This window comes from Parus major, chromosome 3 (assembly GCF_001522545.3).
Source record: "Parus major isolate Abel chromosome 3, Parus_major1.1, whole genome shotgun sequence".
NCBI lineage: Eukaryota > Metazoa > Chordata > Aves > Passeriformes > Paridae > Parus > Parus major.
In genome coordinates, this window is record NC_031770.1 from 44,935,993 (window position 1) to 44,950,169 (window position 14,177).

At 36.0% G+C, this 14,177-nt stretch overlaps 1 protein-coding gene across 6 annotated transcripts in view; it reads left to right on the plus strand.

Moving 5' to 3' along the window:
* The window catches only part of RYR2 (ryanodine receptor 2), a 378,942-nt gene that overhangs the window by 203,841 nt on the left and 160,924 nt on the right, over window positions 1-14,177 (plus strand). For all 6 annotated transcript variants that reach the window (XM_019006059.2, XM_019006061.2, XM_015621997.3 and 3 more), the window contains 5 exons: window positions 3,232-3,473; window positions 6,338-6,530; window positions 8,302-8,518; window positions 8,742-8,846; window positions 13,121-13,224. In XM_019006059.2, the coding sequence (XP_018861604.1) occupies window positions 3,232-3,473; window positions 6,338-6,530; window positions 8,302-8,518; window positions 8,742-8,846; window positions 13,121-13,224 (861 nt within the window). The remainder of the gene's footprint in view (window positions 1-3,231; window positions 3,474-6,337; window positions 6,531-8,301; window positions 8,519-8,741; window positions 8,847-13,120; window positions 13,225-14,177) is intronic.

Genomic DNA, 14,177 nt, shown 5'->3' on the forward strand with positions numbered 1-14,177 from the left:
ATTTAGTGCCAAACACCTTCACCAGTGCCTAGAATATTTAGAGTCCCTTCACCCTAGTAGTTCCTTCTATGGAGAGAGTTTTAGAAGCTACCTTCAAGCAGACATTAATAACAAGATGAAGCTAGTACCATCTTAAATTAGTAAAGTATCATTTACAAATATTATTAAGTAAATGTTTTTCCAGAGTTTTAATTGTTGCTGAGGCCAAAGAATGTAGCTTTGTGTGAAGTTCTGTGGGATCTTCTTCTGTCTCAAATCTCAATCATTTTTTTAAATGTCTCAATCATTGACTGAAAATGAAAATTGAAACACAATTTTTAATTCAGAGTTCATAGGATTTATTAGATGCTGAAAACCATTAAAACACCACACTGTATATTATAAGGGGGCTACTTAAAGCTACAGGATCTGGGGAACTGAGTGTCTCTTAACTTGGCATTGGTGGGGCCACACCTGCAATACTGTGTTCAATTTTGCTCCCCTCACTACAAGGAGGTGCTGGAGCATGTCCAGAGAACAGCAATGGAACTGCTGAAGGGTCTGGAACACAAACCTTATGATGAGTATCTGAGGAAACTGGTTTGTTGGCTCTGAAGAAGGGTAAACTTAGGAGAGACCTCATCACTCTTAACAAATCCCTGAAAGGAGGCTGTAGCCAGCTAGCTTCTTCTGGCTTCTTGGACTTCTCCCAGGCAACCAGTGACAGGGCAAGAGGACAGAGCCTCAAGCTGCACCAGGAGAAATTCGAATTGGACATCAGGAGTAATTTTTTTCATGAAAAGGGTGGTTAAGCATCGGAACAGGCTGCTTAGGGAAGTGGTGGAGTCATCATCCCTGGATGTGTTCAAGAAATGACGGGACAGGACACCTAGTGCTGTGGTTTCGTTGTCATGAAGATACTTGATCAAAGGGTTTGATTTGATGAGGTCTTTTCCAGCCTCAATGATTCTACAGTTCATGATTGAGCTTCTGGGATGACTTTGGATCTTATACAAGGAACGAAGACTTGTCTTTCCCAAATAATTTGGGAGAAAAAGCAAATAAGTTGTTCCATATTTTTGCTTTGCATTAGAAAACTGTGAATGAGAAGCTTTTTATTCTTGCAATTGTAAGGAAAAAAATTATTTTTTAAAAAGTCAGTAAGACCAAGGAATCACTGAAGAAATTTAGTGTTAGACTAAGACATATATACCTTGATCCAAAAATATTTGGCAAAAGGACTATCTAAGGTGTTACTGGAACTTTCTAAGATACTGCTTTTTAACATACTTTTTCAGGGAACTGGAAAATTCTATTCACAAACTTCTTTTGAACAAGAGGAATTTGGCTGATTAGATTGTGAATTCTGGATAAAAGCATAGTCAGGTACTGTGTTCAGGCAGAAAATATTCAATTGGTGATCTTGCTAATAATTTACGAATAATATAAATTTTCTGGAAGATAGTTATTGTCAAACACATTTTGTTTTAAGGACATGAAATTTTTGACTTGGAACAACGTGAATAGTATATATACTTATGCATTTGGCAAAAGACAACACATATGCTTCTAGAAGGAAAGTTTATTGGACTTACCCGATAAAACTTGTTATTTTGTAAGCATCTAGATCAGTAAAGCCTGCTTTTACACTGACTTGTATTTAACCACCTATCCATACCAGCCCTTCTTCTTCTCCCTGCATTCCCTCTACCAGAAATCATACTGGGACTAGCTCAAGGATACATTTTTGTTGAATAGTCAGCCTGAATGGAGAAAGAAAATATTTATACAAGTAATAACCCAATCTAGTGGAGAAATGTGAAGGCTACATACACTCAGTCTAGAAGTTTAAAATATTTTTTGCAATATGGGTAACCAACCACTGAAGAAATATAGCTAGTATTGATTTTGCATACTTCTGTGCTCTACGGCCTTAATTCAAGATTGAATGTCTTCCTTAGTACAAAGCTGACACAGAAATGACTGTCTGGAGACGGATTTGTTTGGGCTGAGAGTCTATGTTCAGTATTATCTCCAAAATCATATTAGACAAACATAGGTTTTTTTTCCTTTTTTTTCTCCCCCTCATGACCTTTAGATATGACTGCATATTGCTCTTCAACTAGATACTGAATAAGCACAGTAGTAGCTCGCCTTTTGTTGGCGAGAAGTGTTGTGAAGTACTGTTAAACCAGTAGCAGTAGGAACATCACACTGATATTAAGGATTTCTACAACCACTGCAAATTACTGAGTTATACAAGACTTGGAACAAAAGAAGGAAGAGGTACAAGAGAATTTTGAAATAGAATGACTCTTCACTTTTGTATCTTTTAAAATGCCATATTTTTGAATGGATAATTAGTGTTGCAGAATGCAGATTGCTATGTAAAATTAAACCTGAAATGTGTACTTACTACACTTACTTTGATAACTGGTGAATAGCTGTGATTTTTTTTGCAGGATTTAACATCTACTAATTGTTGAAACACATAAATCAATTACTATTGGTATCTGAGTGAGGATACTGTTTCAGTTTCTAAAGCAAACATTTTTTTTACTTAAAATGTATAGGCCATTTTTTACCAGAATAAATGAATGAATAAATAACTAAATATGCTGCCTTCTGGGAGCTAAGGTCTGAGATGTTGCCCAGAGGGTGCCTCAACTTGTCCAGAGCATAGATTGCTATCCATTGTTACTCTTCTCATGGGGGCATAAATGGCACAGCAAGCTGAAACCTGGATAGAATCAAGAAAGACCATAAAGCTTTGAGAGTGGAAGTGAAAAGTAATGGAGATGAAACCGCCCCTTTTTTCCGTTTTTCCAGTTAGAGGATCAGGTGCATCTGGGAGTCACATGGAAAAGCCAAAGGGTAATGGGTATAAGTATCTGCTGGGGAGATTCTGATTGGAGAAAACAGTAATGTTTTTCATAATCAGAAGAATCAATCATTGGAATAATCTTGATGGGGAAATGGTAGATTACCCAACATTGGACACTTACAAGATTCAGCAGGACAGTGTGCTGGACCATCTTTGTCCTGACTGCGCTTTTGTCAAGAGAGGTTGCACCAGATGATCCTTGTGGTCTTTTCAGTCTTGTAATCTGTGTGATTCTATGAAGTCAAATTACTTCTATTGTTTCAATCACACAAAACAAGCTTCAAATTTGAGTCAATGAAAAGTATGAAGCAGTTCATCTTGTCCTTGAGATAAGATTTTAATAACTACTTTTATTCTTTCTGTTTAAGCATGCGACCCAACATCTTCTTGGGGATCAGTGAAGGCTCAGCCCAATACAGAAAATGGTACTATGAACTTATGGTGGACCATCTAGAGCCCTTTGTGACTGCAGAATCAACTCATCTACGCGTGGGTTGGGCTTCAACAGAAGGCTACTCACCCTACCCGGGAGGAGGAGCAGAATGGGGCGGAAACGGTGTTGGTGATGACTTATATTCCTATGGCTTTGATGGGCTACATCTGTGGTCAGGTATTCTCTTGGGTATTTTGTGGTTGTTGTTTATTTTTGTTTAAGCATTATAATTGTGTTTGCAATCCCAGTGAGTTTGGTTTCAACAGCAGCAAAGTGAATTAGTTATTTCAGTTGACACTTGGAACATACAGAAACAGTACCCTATATCAGAATATGATTTAAACTGTCATTGTGTATTTTAAAAAAATTGGTTTATATGAAGTAATGCAGGTAGACTAATAATTTACATTTCAGCCTGGGATTTTGTGGGGTGGGTGGGTAGGCAGACTGTGTGTTCATGGTAACTATAAAAATTCTATTTAAGACTTTAAAGCTGCAAAAAATTGAAGTATAACAGTCATCTAGATTTATAATTCCAATGTGGTAGTGTAAGAACAGTCTGAGAGATTTAAGTAACAGGACACTTGATTTTTGGTTTGGTTTTTTTCAAGCCAGATTTTTATATGGGTCTTCAGAAGTCCAGAGATACTTTAGAGGTGAAGAAGATTTTTAAATATGTTTTTTGCCATACATTTAAAACAAAATATTTTTTATGTAATGATGTTTTATTTGCATACATTAAGACTGATTATTGCAAGGCTCATTGGATTGGCAATTCTTTCCACTATAAAGATATGAGCAGGTTTTCTAAAGCACCTTAGTAGAGAAGAGAGATAATTTAGTGAGTCAGCTGCATCATGCCAAGTTTTTTTCAGTTTTGAGTTATTCTGGCTTGACACTTGGAAAAGAATGCAGTTTTACATTTCAAAAGAACTTTCCAATCAAAATAGAAATGGATTTTATTAATAAATAATAGCATATCAACTGGAGCAGCATCTTAGGGAAGAAGATGCTACTTAGCCTTTGTGTATAGTGAGAGTTATTTTGGAACAGTGATGCATAATTAATGGTATCATTCCAAGTGTTGTGACTGAGTTTGAAAGAAAAGGTATTATTACAGAAGAACCAGAAAACAATGAGCTAACCAAGATAACTTTTGTACTTAAGGTCACTTTTAGGGAGGAAACAAAAGATTACTGAAAGTCAAAATTACTCCTCTTCCCACTACAGACTTTTCAGTCAGAAATGTAACAACAGAAAAAATGAACAGTTGTTTGTGGTTCTCAAGTCAGTATTCCTGCTGAAAAAAACCAAGTCAGACCACATTTGTATCTGGAAATTTTTCTGTCTGTAGTGGATGCGGCTGGTAAATTTGAAAATATTTTTGTTGTCTTTCTTCACTAATATAATTGTGTAACACATGTGTGTACCTCTCAAACATGGAAGAACTTTAAGTTGTTGCATATTGAAAATCATGGCCTTTCTTTTGCTTCCACAGTCCCAGGCTGCATATTAAGTATCTGCAATGGCATTTTAAGAATAACCTTCTTAGCATGAAACATTTACTGTATTAATGAATAACAACAATGATTTCTGCCCCCAAGTTTCTGTTCTGGACCAAGCCTGTATGAGAATCATATATAATTTACTTTTGGTTCTCCAGTCCTGAAATGACCTTTTGTGGAGAAGTGGAACTCACAGATCCTTAAGGACTAGGGCCAGAAAAGGCATTTAGATAATTTGGTCTGCTGTGTGTTCAATGACCAATACATATTTCTGTTAGCAGTCAGTCTTGTATTAATCTCCATAACCTATAGTTGCCTAAATTTTAGTGTCTAAAAAGACATTTGGTCTTACGTAGTATTCTTTAAGTGGATGAAATATCCACTCTTCACTGGTAGCTCTTGTAGAGTTTAGTTATCCCTGCCATTAAATAATTGTTCCTTTCTGTGATTTATTTTATACTAATTCTCAGCTGTGATATTTTGATCTGGCAGTATCACAAAGTCATTTTTCACATACAGAGTTTTGAAAGTGTTGGTATATTATTTTTCCTCAGGCATTGGGGAGATAGGTGCATGAAAATTCACTTGTAGAAAAATTACTGCGGTTTTATTATTTTTGCTTCTGTTAAACCATATGCCATCAGCTGCTTCCTGGAAATGTAGTGCTAGTTAAGTCTTCCATGTTTACAAAAGTTGGATGCCCTAGTTAAAAAATTAGTGCTCTGTTCTTAGTATGTATCATGGTGTATCTCTTGCAGACAGTGCATAAGTTATTTTTGGAAAACATGAGTAGACATGTTTTCAAACAGTTTCCGAGGTTTTCCAAAAATTTTGTACTGTAGATGGCAGTAAATTTCAGACACAATCACTTTCTATTTCTGACTTCTATAGCTTGTTTCTTTTGGGAAGCAGATGTGGTTGTGTAAATGGAATTTGATGTGGGATAAAATAATCTTTTAGAATTCATAAAAACTGATTAAAATATATATCTTACTGAATATATATGCTTTAAAAATGAAGCTGTCTTTGTATATTGCTGAAAAATTCTGGATTGCAGTTTAAATATGAAACTGAATAGTATAATCTCATGCAAGTTTGGAAGAGTACCATGATGTGGACAGGGAGTACCTAATTTTCCATAAATAATTCAAAGTGAGATGGTTTTCTTTGTCTAAATAATGAATCATTCTTTCGAAAAGTATACTAGGTTTAATATTAGGTACTAGCAGTTCTGTAATGTAAGGAATAAAATGTTTCTTTCTCAGTTTTGACTGTTTATATGGATATCAGTAATTATTCTCACATTAAATGTAATTGGGTTTTATTATTTATGTCTGAAGTAGTTGTGTTGATATGACTGTATGCTGCTATTCACTATATTGCAAGCTTAAAATCAGGTCTGGGATGTCATAGGTTAGATATTTGTATATTAATGTGTTTGTACTCTGTAGTGATTTTTTTCTCTTTTTAGGCTGCTGTGAAAACCAGTGCAGTTTTTGTAAGTTTTACTAAATGTATCTGTTGTTACTTCCATAGGTTGTGTAGCACGAACAGTAAATTCTCCCAACCAGCATCTCTTAAGAACTGATGATGTTATTAGCTGCTGTTTGGACCTGAGTGCCCCCAGCATCTCCTTCCGAATAAATGGTCAGCCAGTTCAAGGAATGTTTGAAAACTTCAACATAGATGGCCTCTTCTTCCCAGTTGTCAGCTTCTCTGCAGGAATAAAGTTAGCATCCCATGGAGTTGTTGTTGGTTTTTTTTTATCCCAAGTTTGCTTTTTTTTTTTTTTCCCCCCCCCCATATAGATGAATATGCTGAATATTTCCCTGGCTGTCTGCTCTCATTTCTCTTTCTGACATCTGCTTTTTTGGCAAAGTTTCATTTCTTGGATAGTGAGAGCTACAAAGAAGTCATGAAGACACAGTGCATCTGCTGTTTTTCAGCACACCAGTGTATTCTGCTGGATTGCAGACATATCTTAGAAACAGCTTCTTAATAATTTCTTTGCTGCCACATTGCTACACATTAACTCCAAGGCAGAATTTTGCATCAGCCTTTGATATTAAAATATATTTTCCCTAACTCACGTGTTATGAGGTAGTAACTATTATTTAAGGAGACATTATCTGCACTTACCTTAAGAAATAGTGGTCATACACTTCCTTTTCTTCAGCATGAGTTAATAAGAATTCAATCTGTATTCTGGTTGCTCCATTGGTTTTCTATAAAATTTCAAGTCACACTTGAGGTGCCAAACATCTGCTTCCATGTATTGAGCAGTCTGAGACTGTAATATTAAAAATATTAAAAAAGATTGTGTGGTGTTGCAGTGGGGAGACCAACTTTAACAGGACTGGAAAAGGTGAAGGCTGAAAGCTGATTTCTGTTGGAGGCAGAGCAATGCTCTCTGGGGGATCATTCAAAGAATAACACAGAAGCTAAGAGGTGTCACACAGAGCATCCCATGGAGTTATCTCTTATTCCAGATGCGAAATACATTCCTTTTGACTTCGCTTTTGATAGTAAAGGAGATAAAATGTAGTAAAATTATAGATCTGCATGCTAAAAAATGCAAATTTATAAACCTGCATGCTTTATTTCTGTTATTATATTATTGATAGATATTATTTGTGTGCTGCATGAAGTTTTTGAGTGTGCACTGGTATAGCATTAAAAAAAATCTTGTAAGATATGGAGTAAACAGAAAAGAGAAAAAATTCTTCTGGTTTAAGGCTAGCTTTTTGGGTATTTTTTTCATTCCTTCTGGATGACAGTGTTCTAGGGAGACTTCAGTATTATGTCATTACTATGTAAAATTGGTATTACATCATTGCCACATCATTGTTGCCTCACTGATTTAATTATTCTGTAATAAAAGGCCATGACATATTTACCATTTTGTCATGAGTTAAAGAGTGCTTTCCCCTGGGTTTCTATTAATATGACAAATAAAATTTTAGGGAAGGAAATTTAGGAGTTTTTGTAGTGTATCTGAAGGATATAGTGTTTTGTGAGCAAAAAGAAGGAATCACAGGGTTTTAGGTTCATTTCACAAATGAGATGGAATGGAAACCGCCTCAGTGGAGAGAGTTCTAAAGTGCTTGACTGATTACTCTGGGTTTTAATCTCTGCCTTCAGAGACTCAAAAAGCTGCTGCTTACTTTATAGGTGTGCTGAGTAAACTGATTATTCTCTCTCTCAGAGATTATTGGTCTCTTGATTTAAAAAGTCTTCAGTGAAATAAAATTGACTAGAAAAAAGAACAGTTTACTTTACCTGTGTTTTTTCAACCTCCTACATCATAAACTCCAGCAACAGCTAGAGAAAATTGAACTGTAGACAATTAAAAGAAGCTGCAACACTGACATTTCCCCCCCGCCCCCCTTTTTTTTTCCCTTTTCCTTTTAAATAGCATTTAATATTCTTTAAGCTTAGAGACTGATTAGGCTTTCCACTAGAGGTGTCTTGGTTATCTAAAGTAATTCTGATGTTTACAGGGTTCGTTTCTTGCTTGGAGGTCGCCATGGAGAGTTCAAGTTCCTTCCTCCACCTGGATATGCTCCATGCTTTGAAGCCGTCCTGCCAAAAGAGAAGCTGAAAGTGGAGCACAGCCGAGAGTACAAACAGGATCGCAGCTACACAAGAGACCTACTGGGTCCCACTGTCTCTCTGTCACAAGCAGCTTTCACTCCAGTTCCTGTAGATACTAGCCAGGTGTGGAAATGGGAAGATTGCATTTTCCTTTTTAAACACACACATATTACAGGCCTATTTTGCTTCATTTGGTTGAATTTGCACCTTTTCCCAAACTTGTTTTTTTCTTGGGATTTATTGAGAGATCTGGTTTGACAAAGTTTGTCTATTAAAAAAGTTTGGGTGGCATGTCAAGCAACTTATTTGTAATAGCCTCTTCCTCTCTTATCTCTTCTCTCTTTAGATTGTTTTGCCACCCCACCTGGAAAGAATAAGAGAAAAATTAGCAGAGAACATCCATGAACTTTGGGTTATGAATAAGATTGAACTTGGCTGGCAGTATGGACCAGTATGTACCTTCCAACTTCATTTTCTGTTAATTGCATAGTATGATTCAGCACTTTGGTTTCAGTGTACTAATGGGACTGCTTTTTTCATCATCCCCCCAAAATTAGTAAGGTTTTAAACACCTTCCCACTGAAAGCATGTGGAGAACAACAGCGCTTGGGCATTTCTGAACAAAAATTCTGGTATTAAAGCTATTTGGTGCTGAATTTTTCTGTCAGCACAGAAAGCACATAGTGAGTTTTTCTCCTCCTATTTGTTCTTGGAGCAAGATGTTCAACTGGTTGGTGGAGTAAGCCAGTGAAAACAGTTATTCTTGATTCTCTTTACATGAGAACATCTTTGACATTAATCTCTTAGGAGTCCCAAATATGTATTGCCTGTAGGAAATTCCATTAAATCTGATTTTTCCTTTCCTTTTCTCCACTTCTTTAGTCTCATGTCTGTATTAGGTGCTCTACATAACTATTTTCTTATCTCTTTCCTGCTTTTCATGGAGTATGAAAAGAATTTTCTTTTTAAAGTTAATCAGTAAAAAATTATGGTTTTATTACATGTTATCATGCTGGTTATTTGTTTCCCAAATGCTGTTTTATGAAGAAATATTGCATCTGTTTTGTGAAGAAACATTGCTGTGGAGAGTATACCTACATGCAATAGGTACTAGATATAAGTGTAAAAATGTATATGTATTCTATTTTTGTTAGTAAAAAGATTTTGGTCTTCTGAGGAATTCAGGTTACAGATTTAAGCTAACTGTGCATAGTTATTTATTCGGTGTAGCATACAACGGTACTTAAAAATATATGATTAATAGAAAAGATCTCTAGCTTTTGTTGTAGTTAATTTCCCCACCAAATCAAATGCAAAGCCTCAGTAAAATTAATGTGTCAAAACATTTTAATTGTGGTGTAATCATACCAGCTGTGAAGCAATCTGCAGGAACTCTTAGTGTACCATTACATATCGAGAGTCTAATTGTACAGTTGAACACTATTTAAACCATATATGGTAAGTATCAAGTTAAGCAGTGATAAAGTTAGTTATGTTCAAAATGAAAATAGGTCTTAAATCTTTCAAATTACCTTGCTTTAATCCATTGTGGTAGGATGTGCTCTCTTTGGGATCCTGACAGAGTATATGATGATCATTTCCTGGAGGTTGACTTCTTAATCATACTGGTTCCTCACAAATGATTTTATCAGTTTCACAGAATCATAGAATAAGCTGAGTTGGAAGTAACCCACAAGGATCATCAAGTCCATCTCCTGGCCCTGCAGAGGACCATTCCCAAGAATCACACTCTGTGTCCAAGTTGTCCAAAAACTTCCTTAGGTCTGTCAGGCTTGGTGCTGTGACCACTTCCCTGGGGAGCCTGTTCCAGTGCCCAACCACCCTCTGGGTGAAGAATTTTTTTTTTCTAATATCTCACCTAAACCACCCCTGACACAACTGCAGGCCATTCCCTCAGGTCCTGCCACTGGTCACCACAGAGCAGAGATCAGTGTTTGCCCCTCCACTTCCCCTCAGGAGGAAGCTGTAACTGCACTGAGGTCTCCCCTCGGTCTCCTCCAGGCTGGACAGACCAAGTGACCTCAGCAGCTCCTCACATGGAGCTCCTCCTTCACCATCTTCATTGCCCTCCTTTGGACACTCTTGAACAGTTCAATGTCTTTCTTATATTGTGGCACCCAAAACTGCCCCCAGCACTCGAGGTGAGGCTGCCCCAGCTCAGAGCAGAGCGGGACAATCCCTCCCTTGCCCAGCTGGCTGTGCTGTGCCTGATGCCCCCCAGGACAGGGTTGCTCCTCCTGGCTGCCAGGGCACTGCTGACTCATGTTTAATTTGCCCCAAACAGGATCCCCAGGTCCCTTTCCATGGAGCTGCTCTCCAGCCTCTCATTCCCCAGTCTGTCCATACATCCAGGGTTACCCCATCCCAGGTGCAGAATCCAGCACTCCCTTGTAGATTTTTCATAGGGTTGGTGATTTCCCAGCCCTCTAACTTATCCAAGTCTCTCTGCAGGACCTCCCTGCCTTCCAGGGGTCAACAGTTCCTCCTGGCTTTGTATCATCTGCATTTAAGGCACTGTTGGCAATTCTTCAATTTTTTTGAATTCTTCAATTCAAAACTGCAACATGCACTGCAGTTACTGAGTAGTGGGGGAAGAAACTGCATGGCACAGAATTTAGCTTGTCTGGACACACACAAGTCCTCTAATACTAGATTTTGTCTTTTTAGTTCAGAGCAAGATGCATTGTATGTAGTAGCCAGTGTGTTTTTTTCAAAAAGCCTAAAAGTTAAAGACTAATAGAGAGACTTCTTAAATGATTCTCCAGATTATTAAAAATATCTGCTGTAGCATTTTATATTCCTCCTAAATATCTGCATCATCAGATTTGTATGTAGTATCACCAAAGTGATACCCACTATTGCATGTCATATTACTACTGCATTCTATGCATGTAACAAATTAAATAGCAAGCTAATATAGAAAAGTCGTGGGCTTTATTAATTGGCTTAATTTTAAGTCTGAATATGTATGGGATTGAAGTAATCAGACACATCTGCATATCTTTGTTTCTGTTCAATGTCACTGTGCATTTAAAACCAGCCACAAAAGTTAAAAATTGAGGGGTATCATGAGTTCTGCCAGTAATATAATGTGTTTGCAAGGCAGCAGATGTTTATTTTGTGCTCAGAAAAGAACAGGAAATGGGAAGGTAACCACAAAATAAGGCTTTGTAATAGAATTATTATACATTGTAATTGTAGAGCAGAAATAATGTCACTGGGGGAAATAAATTCATTTGGATTCCTGAGGAAAATGCCTGACATCCAAGACTTAAATTAGCTGTACACAGATCTAAACTCAGAGACTATACTCAAGTTGTTTTTTTTAATACAGATTACTGTACATCTTAGGAATCTGTAAGTAAATGTTTTCAGTGCTACTAAAAGATAGTTCTCATTTTATATTCTATTAAATTTTATAAGTCGTTTGACAGTTGAATTGCCTGTATTGTCCATCCAAAGGGCATTAATCCCATCAAATCAAGATTTGAGACTGTAAAAATATTTCAGTCTAAAACATAAATGACTGCTATTCAATTTGAGAATTATGTGCTTCTATCAAAATGCAAAAACTACGTTTCTCAGAAATGTTATTGAGAAATGTGTTTTTTTTAATTGAATAAAAGTAGATCAAGTAGTAGTGTAAATATCAATTTTTAAAAATTATAACAATTAGGTTTCTTAACTTCAACTGTTAACATTCAGTTTTCAAGCAGAATTATCTGGTTGATTAAAAATCAATAGTTATTTTTTCAATAACTTCCACTTTACAGCATTAAAGGTTAATGTAAATGATGAATTTATGGTCCATCATAGTTTGACATGAAAATGTTACTGTGCAGATGTTAACAGTTGCATTGGGATCTTTTAGGTAATAATTTCAAAGTAATGTATTTTATCAAGCCTTTGTAGACGTTGTTGGTTGAACTCTAGCATGAGATGCAAAGTTGAAAGCTAAAGAGTGCTTGGTTATCACTGCCTCTGAGGCTGCCTTTTTTGGTTATGTCCAGTGTTAGATTAAAACTGTGTAGAAATAGAGAAGGTTAAAAATATTTTGGAGCAAATTTGTAAGTTTATAAAATGTAGGATTTTTAAAATTACAGTCTGTATGGCTCTCCTATCACTACACTTGAAGTAGATTCATTTTCCACTCATTTTATGACTTCCTAGCAGTCACATTCTGCTTCTATGGTACTGGAAATAAATTAGAAACAAACATTTTTGGAATTAAGAGATGGGAAAGATTTCTTTTATATTGTTATTTTCATTGGGTAAGGATTTCAGTACTATCTGTATCAATATATTTATACAAACTGAATGTAGAATTTTTAAAACATGGGGCTGAAGATGAGATGGTACTTTATGGCTGTATGTTAAAACAATATAGATTGCACTGTTCTTGAACTTCACATATTTCCTATGAACATCTGTATAACATCTGTATAATCTGTATAATAGCATGTACAAATTAGCATTTATTCCACTTGAGATATGCAAATCTGAAGTTTCTTGCAAATGCAAATTCTGCCTTGCTTGAACACAATGATCATGCTCTGAGAATACAGAATAGTTTCTGTTTCAAAGTATTGTCCATTTTGAGTAACTCTTAACAGGATCAGCTTTAAGTACCGTGTGGATTTGACTGGTTTTAAATTTCTTTAATTTTTGAGGCATGTTAAGCCTAATTTTTTACTGTTTTCTCAGGTTAGAGATGACAACAAAAGACAACACCCGTGCTTAGTGGAGTTCTCGAAATTGCCGGAGCAGGAAAGAAATTATAACTTGCAAATGTCGCTTGAAACACTGAAGTAAGTTGCTAGGACTTTTGAAGTTTATTGTTGGAGTTTCATAAGGAGATCCAGTTTCCAGAATTACAAATTGACATGCGAATTAAAATTTGATGTGTAGGTGAGGGTAATAATATACAAACGAGGGAGTAAGATATGTTAATGAATTATGTATTTGGTGCTGAAAATTATTTGAATATTCTTTTTAGAATTATTGTGGTAATACTGATTATAAAATGACAATTCAGAGAGTTTTCATCTAGGAGGAAAGAAATAGATACAAGCTTTGAAAAAAAAAATGCCTGCAGTAGTAGGCATTCTCTCCTTTTCTGGATGAGCTGTTAGACGTGCAAAGCCAGTTGGAATGCTAGAAAATTTCAATGGGACATTAAAGGGTTTTTTGAAGGAATCCAGTTTTCTGATTTACAAAGATTCAATTAATTCCTCATCTCAACTTTGTCAGTCAAAGAGTTGTGAGTTCTTACTTTGCTGTGACTTAACTGAAGAATCTATTAGTGTAAGTCATTTCCCCCATGTATAGCATTGCATGTAGCCAACATGTAAAAATATTTCTCAAACTGATAAATGCTTGATGATTCATGTGGTTCTCCAGTTACTCATACTTGAAATCTATTCTTTTTTTTTTTTTTTTTTTTTTCTTGTTAGGATGTAATTGCTTTTTCCTATTCAGAGGAAAAATTCATCAATTTTACGAAGGATGAATATCCACACGTGATACTACTTTTCTGTGAATATTTGTCCTAGACTATTAAAATCTTTGCCAGGCAAACTGATAGTGCAGTATAGTGTTTATACTCACAATAAAAGGATCTTATGTCCTCTTAGTAAAAAGCTGTGTAGAACACTCCTTCTGGAACTTTTTGCAGATTTCTTTTCAGGCGATCTTCTCTGCTCTATTTATTTACTGATCTAATGTTCCCACAGTAAATAAATTACTCAATGAAAAATGGAGT